The 8,678-nt window shown below is 39.8% G+C and overlaps 1 protein-coding gene across 1 annotated transcript; it reads left to right on the top strand.

The window, feature by feature from the left end:
• Nucleotides 1-560: 560 nt before the first annotated feature.
• Nucleotides 561-7,105, top strand: LOC104165699 (coagulation factor V-like). The gene is given in 9 exon segments (XM_009705397.1): nucleotides 561-633; nucleotides 635-663; nucleotides 1,093-1,164; nucleotides 2,243-2,337; nucleotides 3,692-3,847; nucleotides 4,682-4,826; nucleotides 4,983-5,131; nucleotides 5,905-6,087; nucleotides 6,885-7,105. Coding segments are annotated over 9 exon segments (1,071 nt in total). The 5' UTR covers nucleotides 561-580; the 3' UTR covers nucleotides 7,074-7,105.
• The last annotated feature ends 1,573 nt before the right edge of the window (nucleotides 7,106-8,678 follow it).

The raw sequence follows: 8,678 nt of genomic DNA, 5'->3' as shown, positions 1-8,678 counted from the left end.
CAACCAAACCATTCTGTGATTCTATGGTATCTGCTTCCTGCTCAATCCTTGGCCCTCCTGAGGCATGCACAAAATGAGGGGAGGGCCCATATATCTGATTCTCCTACGTCTACTTTTGGCTTCTTTACATCTGTTCTTTACATTACTTGAAGAACACACTGGGGCAGCAGGAGTAAGAACTATAATCAGCACCACAGAATTAACATCCCTATCTTATGTAATAAACTTAATAGCATTGTTAATTACATGGCTCAGCACTGTACTTAATGTGCAGGTATCTGTTGTTACATACAGGCACCAAGGGTTTGTACTCTGCACCAGCAGCAAAGGTTAGGTTTTGATCTGGTCACTTAATTCCAATCAGTTTCCAGCTGGAACTTGCTTGCTAAGAAAAAAATGATTGAGATGGTGGTAGTTACTGCTCTCCCTGCAATGTGTAGCAGGTTATTTATTTTTTCTGGATTAAGTCATAGGATGATCTTTGTTTTAACATCCAACCTTGCTAATGTCAACCTTATAATGCTAACGTTTCTGATACGTTTCTCTTCCATGTTTTCAAGGCTCATTTAGAACAATTGAAATGAAACCACAGAGACCTGGCTGGTGGCTCTTAGACACTGAAGTGGGGGAATATGCAGGCATCCTATTTGGTTCTAGAGAAAGGTACTGAACTCTAGTGTTTTGTGGCTAGGGGAGTCAAGCTGTAAAGTCATCTCTACCCTTTCAGGATCACTAAAAATAAATTTGGGAGATTGTTCTGCAAAAACCCAAAGCAGATTCTCTGTGCTTTCAAGGAGGGGGTAGAGTGGTTAATGTTTAGCCTCTAGCATACTATCTTTGAATTATTTAGCATATTACTTATACTCTTTTAGCATACTAGCTTTGAATTTGAGGTTTCCTCACAGTGAGCAGTGCATCAATCTACTGAGAGAAATGGCAGAGATTAACTTGACCTTCTCTGGGAAGAGAGTGGTGATGTTATAGTATTACTAAGAATTGTTCTGAATGATGTTGTCTTAGATGATGCCACCAGAATATGTACTGAAATAGCCCTCCTTTTCTTTAACAACAAACTTACTGTGCTGTCTTTAGAGTGCAGGATTCCAATGGGTCTAGCAAGTGGAGTTATACTTGATTCGCAGATCAGCTCTTCAGATCATATAGGTGAGTTAATACTTGAAAAGGTCCAGGCATGCTCCTGAATATCCCCAGTGAAGTATTGCAGTTCCGTATTCTTTTGGCATCTCATGATACATTGTACAAGATCAGTTCAGCAGTGAATCAACGCTCAGGTTAAAAAGCTCTCCAGTGATGCAAGCAGACAGTGAGCTGTACTAGGTAACCCTCATCATTGTATTTTAATAGTTTCACAGGTGTACTGTCAGTATCACAAGCCTGAGAGTCAGGGAGTCCTCTGTCCGTTGCCTGCTGAATGACCGGCAACAAATCCAGCTTTATCTTTTTGTCCTTTGGGTTCCCTGCCTGAAAATCATCAGCAAGTGTTCAAGAAGCTTTTGAGATATGTGTGTGTATGAGATGTGAAAGAATAAAGTGTATCTGTTATGAAAGATTTGGGAACCTGGCATCTGGAGCAATGACAGAGTCTTTAATTTATCAGGTTTAATCCTGGCATAAAAGTGGGATCATTTGATAGAGAAATTGATAGAATTTCACATGGACAGTTGCAAATCAAGGTATACAGGTTACACATGGATGCAGGAACACACATCCTTTCCCTCAAAATAACAAATAACTTACTTATTTTGGAAACCTGGTTTTTATGTGAATTTAATTTTCTTTCTTCACTTCCCACCACAGTGTTATGAAGGCTTGAAAGCTGTGTTGTCATATATATTTCACATCGATGATTAACATGGAAATCTCCTTATGCAGAGGGAAGCGCTCTGCCATGAATGTAGAGCACATTTTGTGTCTGATCCCACTGACAGCCAGAACTCGTTTAGCAAACTCTAGACCCTGGTTCCAAATCAGTAGACAGTACATTACATAAAAAGCTGTTATTTTTAAAGTCATTCTGCCAACTTTGCAGGGTAACAACTGACTTTCAGTTGCTGACTATGTCCAAATTATCCTAGATTATGGTTTTAGAGTCTGTTGGTTGGGGTTTTTTCTCAAGACAGATTGGAAAATAACTGAAGCACTCAACATCAGTAGCTAGTTAGAGCCTCCATTTTTTGGCACCTCTCTTCAAATTCTTGCTTTATTCATATTTTCTGTGTAGACTATTGGGAACCTAAGTTAGCACGATTAAACAATTCTGGAACATACAATGCTTGGAGCACTACAATGAAGAAAGAACAACTCCCTTGGATCCAGGTATGGTTGGTAAAATGTGTGCTTGACCATCGTTGGGCCTGGGTATGGCCACGCAATCCTGTGTTGTGACTTTCCTGCAGCTTGTTTTAAAAGGCCAAACTGCTCTTGTTCTTGCTGAGAGAACTGCTGGGGAAAACTGAAAAGATGCAGCAAGCTTGGCTGGTGATATCATAAACTGGAGTGACCCAGTCTCTACTGCTATTGAGGCCCACTAACTGGACAGTTACCCTCACAATTTAGACTGTAACTGTTTTGCAGGCAAGCAGAGTCATTCTTTCCATTATTTTTTTCCCCTCCATCTACCTAACAGTACATATTTATATTTATATATGTTTGTTGGGTGATCATTTAAAGTGTAATATTCTCAAACATTGATTCAGATAGCTTTGTGTGTGTTTGTTTTGGATGCTTCTGTGTCCAACTCGACATAGCACAGTGTGGCTTCACAGGGAGATTAAGCGTATAATTATGGTTTCAAGCACTATATCATTCAGTCACCTCACTTCTTCCACCTTTTTCTTCCGTTCCACTCACTTTTGCACCAGACAGACAATTTTCAGCCAAATTTAGGGAAGATAGTTGATTTCTTACAAGTCTCATTAAAATTTGCAGTTGGGAGAAAAGAAAGAGTCAAACTAGTGTTGCAGTGTTAAGTTCAACAGGTGGCTGTTGTTTGGCTTGCTAATATTTGACATGCTAGCAAGTTAGTGGAGGTGAAGTAGGGCGAGAAGGTTGGAGTATCTGATGTGGAACTGGAAATAATGTTGGGAAGAGAAAGAATTTGATAGGGGGCATGGTAGTGAGAAGCTGAGGCTACTGCAGTAAAGCATGGAGAGATGTTGAGGGCATATCCTGAAGAATGCGTTTCACTGCTGATAGGAACATCTTGCTGATTTGATTTTATGTGCTAAGGTTTTGGATCTGATATCATCAGGAATGGTGGCTATTCAGCACTTCAGAATGACGTATCCCTTCGCTCAGCCTGGGTATCCAAAAGTAGAGGCAGCTTATGAAAATATGAGCCTTGAATTTCTCTATATTCCTTTTGCCTATTTGTAAAATGAGGATAGCAGAGTTCTGCCTAGCATGGAGACGCAGATATTTTTGAGGTGTCTTTGTGGGGCTGTACTGAACACTGTAAAATGGCCTCTGAAGTTAAATGCACACACAAATAAACACACAAATGAAATGAGAGAGACAGCATTAATTTGGACTCTGGCATCTGCTTCTATTCTTCCCGAGAGTGTTAGTGTTGTGTGTTTTAAAGGGCTCAAAGCTATTGTGTAGATGCTGAGGAATGAAACAAAATTCACTGTGCATTATTGGCTTTATAAACACTGTTTGCTGTTCCTAGGTGGACTTTCAAAGACAAGTTCTGTTAACTGGGATACAGACGCAGGGAGCCAAGCAGTTTTTAAAGTCCTTGTACATCCAGAAGTTCTTTATTGTTTATAGCAAAGACAAACGGAAGTGGAGCACCTTCAAAGGAGACAGCTCTCCAGCACAAAAGGTCTGTATGTGCCATAGGGGTTGCGACAACCTAGGTAGCATCGTTGGATGTGAGGTGACAGTTTTATGTTAAGAGATAATGAAAAAAATTATGGCCTTCCGAGACTTAATAATGCAGCTTGAGGCCCCAAAGGGCATTTATCAATCTAATCAAATTCTGACCAGAAGACAAATTATAAGGTGAGGAACCTCATAGACTAGGGTTTAGATTGGCCCTGTGACCTTGACTGTATAGACTCTGGCTTTTTCACAAGCATCTCTTCCTACTTTTATTTCCTAAGCCCATGCCAGCTTCTTGAAGCAAGCAGGAAGCTGAACTAAAAATCAGGCCCTCCCTCATTTGGGACTAGATCCTGCATCCTCTCCTTGCCTTCCTGCTGTCACAACAGTTGAATGTTAAACTTTGATTTGCCTGCAGAAGGCCTGTGTAATAAGTGTGGCCGTACCCTGCTAGAGGTTCATTTTATGTCCAACCACTCCAGCCCTGCCAATTACAGCTACCTTCAGGTTACCCTGAATTTTCTATGATACAACTCCCAAATCTAAAACTTCTTGTCTCTTAGCTCTCCTTTTGCCTCTTTACTAATGTTTTCTTACAGACTTATACAGTGCATAGAAATGGGTTGCTTATTTGAACTGAGGCTTGCAAATATGCTAAGACAGGACCATGAAGTATTTCCAGTTGCCCTGCAGCATAGGGCACTCCATTACAGTGAATGGGGCTAACGACCTAAAAAGACTACTTTTGTAGCAGGGCAAATTTTCAGTATCCAAGCTTGTGTTTGCATTAAATTAACAATATATGGATATCTTTTTCTTTTTTTTTTTTTAATAGATTTTTGAAGGTAATTCTGATGCCTACGGGGTAAAAGAGAACATCATTGATCCCCCTATTATTGCTAGGTACATCAGAGTCTACCCAACCGAGGCCTACAACAGGCCTACTCTTCGTATGGAGCTTCTGGGCTGTGAAGTGGATGGTAAGAATGAGTCATGTGCTGGTGCTTCTTTTCTGGCAATTTTTTTTACTTAATATGTTAAATGAAGCTAAATTATGGATGTTCTCAATTTCAACATTGTTGCTCAGGATGAACTACTTGGATGAGCTGAAAGTATCATGGTACTTCTCTTAACAGGTTGTTCTTTGCCACTTGGAATGGAAAATGGAGAGATCAAAAATACCCAGATAACAGCCTCGTCAGTTAAGACATCCTGGTTTAGCACATGGGACCCTTCACTTGCTCGTCTCAATCAGAAAGGAAAGATGAATGCCTGGCGAGCCAAGGTAACAAGTGAAAAATAGGGATGACAGCAAGACAGCTACAGTTAATACATTTCTGCTGCCTGTGTGCTTATGTGCTTCTTGTACGCTGTGTCCAGTGCCAAGCATGATAGGGTTACTTCACAGCTCTTTAGCCATCCTTTGGGAAGAAGCCCATTCAACTCTTCCAATAGAAAACTTGTTGAACTTCTGGCAACAGCAATGCAATCATATTTTGAGGGACGGATAGTGTCCTCTGGGCCAGAGCCTGCAGGACTTCCCTGCAGAAATAGCCCTTTTAATTTCAGGAGATGAATACAACTGAATATTTGGCTCGAAGGGGTTAAAGAAACCCTTCATGGGTTGGCTTATAGGCAGTGCAGCTTAATGCGTCTGAGGGTGGATGACCTTCAGCAAGGTATGTGAGCTTCTGTGTCTTCAAAATGGAGCTGCATATCTTTATGAAGCACCTTGAGATTTGCTGGAAGCTATTGTTTTGTATAGGCATTTGGTATTAGTATTATGTATTACGTTTTAATACTGGAGATAAACCTGTGCTATTTTTCACTATGTATTGGAAACTTTAAGACACCAAATACACCACCTGCAGTGAAGAAGCTAATTCTATGGGCGACCAAGAATGCTTGTGACTTTTGCCTCAGCTTTACTATTCTGCACTTCTTTGATACAGTTTTGATGCATTTTGATGCAGTTTTAACTATGTTTAAACAGGATTTTTCACTTAAGAAAATAGAGAGACACGTTTGCTAATAGACAACCTTTTTTGTGAATTGTAGTTGAACAACAACCAACAGTGGCTGCAAATTGATCTTCTCGCAGTTAAGAAGATAACTGCTATTGCTACCCAGGGTGTCAATTCCATGTCTGCTGAAAACTTTGTGAAAACCTATGTTATCCTATACAGCGACCAAGGCTCAGAGTGGGAATCCTATACAGATGGTTCAAGCTCAGTGGCAAAGGTATCATCCTCAGCTCAGGCAATTGTATCATCGCTTGGTTTTAGATGCTGAGCACAGTCAAGGCCCAAAGGCAGAATACCCAGCCAAAGACATATTCTCACAGGACTTTAAAATGCTAGGGAGCTGGGGTTACTACAGATAATGTCATAGTATCCATCTAATTTTGATCATAGTAATTAACAGTAATAAAAGGGAAGAACTCTAAATCTGTAGAGAACGTAGTCAACATTGTGATAAAAGGAGCTGACGCTATTTGTAAAGGAGGACGTTTAATTTGAATGCATGAGGACATTTAATTTGAATGAATGATGGATTTCCCAGGGCCTCTCTTCAGCTTTTTTATTTCTGCCTTGATTTTATAATGAAATTAATGTTAGTGAGCAGTTTTGCTATAACAGAGCTGGAGAGCTCCAGATACCCACAGAGCAGACACAGTACTTTATATTGTTGCTTGTATCACCTTATACCAACCTAACAAACAAGGAGGCTATTAGAAGAGGTAAAATAAAGGGAAGTTTGGTTTTTTTTAGTCCATCCAAATTAGAATGGCAAATTTTGTGGTGTGGATGGAAAGAGAGGCTGTTTAATTCATTCAGACTCGGATGTTGCTGGCCTGAACTAGCTTTGACTCAGCATTTTAGGAAGAAACTGGATATGGTCTTATGTAAAATCAGAAATGAGCCAGTCCGTCTAGCCTGGATGGCTAATGCAACAGCTTGGAACCGTTTTAAAAAGAAAAAGCAGGGGTTTTTTTTAAGTGCTGCCTTTTAACTCATTGTGTGTTTGTGTATTTGCAGGTTTTCTTGGGTAATGAAAACAGCAATGGGCACGTCAAGCATTTCTTTAACCCACCCATTCTGTCCAGGTTTATCCGCATTGTTCCAAGAACATGGTATCATGGTATTGCCCTCCGGGTAGAACTCTATGGCTGTGATTTTGTTGGGGGTCTGGCTGTGAAAAGGACTGACAAGTCTGGGAGCTCTTAAGCTTTCAGAAATTGTCATGCAGAACAACTTTTTTTTTTTTTTAAACCCTTAAAACAATCATACTTAGTATGTGTGCTTCCTCAAAGGACTGTAATGTTTTGCCAGCAAGAATTAAGAGAGATTTCTCTGGCAGATGTTTCATTCCTACAAATATACACTTTAGAAAACACCTTATTTTCTCTGGGAAGAAATAGCAGTCACTTCTGATCTGTATTATCATTTCTTCATTCTAACCAGTACTGTCTTACTTTTTACTTAATTTTAAGTTCTAAATCCCTAGGGATGGAGACTCTGGCCTTAATCCTGAGCTCTGATTATCTACATTTTGTAATGCTTCTGCAGTACAGAGGAGGAATAGAAAGCTGCAGCAGGTGGGTGTTCTCCATACATAGGGCTGAGAGGGAAAAACCAATGCAGATATGGAGCTGTGGTGCTGCATTCCAGCAATACCTTGGTAAGAAGTGATTGTAGAGGTGGCCTCACCTCCACATGTCTTTCATCTACACTGTGACAAAGGTAGAACGCATCCCAGCACTGAGGTGTGTGCAACCCCTTCTTGGAGAGTATGGGTTTGCATTATTGATTCAGTTCTTACATATGCAGCACACCTGAAATGCTGTGGATTTCGCATAATTCATCTTCGGTGCCCTAGCAAGGGGACGTGGAGTCAGCAATATCTCTTATCTTTTTTTTTTTTTTCCCCAGAAATGAGAAGGGATGTGATTTAACCTGGATTATGGCAGGTCATGGAATGGCAACAGTAGAACCAAAGTGAGAATCCAGAACTCCTGACATTCAGTCCCATACAAACTTTTAGACCGTGGGGAAGGGGAGCTCCCTGGAATAGGAAGGTATCGAGAACTGCAGCTGTTCAGTGAGAATACAACCTGGTGGTGGCAGAGGAGAGTTAGATGAAACTGGGTAATACAAACATCTGCATCTTCTTTTCCATTTTGCTCTGACAGTGTTTTCACTAATGAAACTACTGTTGTGTGTAGAGCATACGTGGATTTTTCCCAGGATGACTACATCTAATGAAAATATATACACAGTCCATGAACTTGTGATTCCAGCAGAGTTTTACCTAAGCTTTCAGTAGTGTTTTTGGTTTCTATCATGTAAATTGTTTAATTGCAGAACTTCCACTTATCACACTAGGTAACCTTTAGTAGGGTGGATTTTTCAAAGTAGTTTGTCTTTGAACCTTGTGTGGTGTTACCCAAGTTATTTCAGTAGTTTTCAATTCTTGTATCATACAGACTGCATTTCAAAATGAAGGTGTAGAATGGGAGTGAAAAAAGTATAAAAACTAAACGAATATTCTTTTTTTTTTAACTATATCACAAACTTGTCGTTTTTCACTGGAAAATAAAGATAATATTGTAGCATGAAAAAAATCAACATTTTATTTTGTGTATTTGCCTTGACAGTAGTACCTCTTTAGCAATAATTAGTGAAACTTTGCATCATCAAAGTAAAAGTTTCAGCTTGATGGGATTTTCTGTGCTAATTAGAATTAATTTCAAATGATGAAACTGTATGAGTAACTGCTTCATCTTAAAAGATCCGTTTCTTAATATATTGTAATGGTGCTTGCTTTATTTT

Source organism: Cariama cristata, unplaced genomic scaffold (genome assembly GCF_000690535.1).
Source record: "Cariama cristata isolate BGI_N322 unplaced genomic scaffold, ASM69053v1 scaffold38078, whole genome shotgun sequence".
Lineage (NCBI taxonomy): Eukaryota > Metazoa > Chordata > Aves > Cariamiformes > Cariamidae > Cariama > Cariama cristata.
This window is presented reverse-complemented; position numbering and strand designations above follow the sequence as displayed.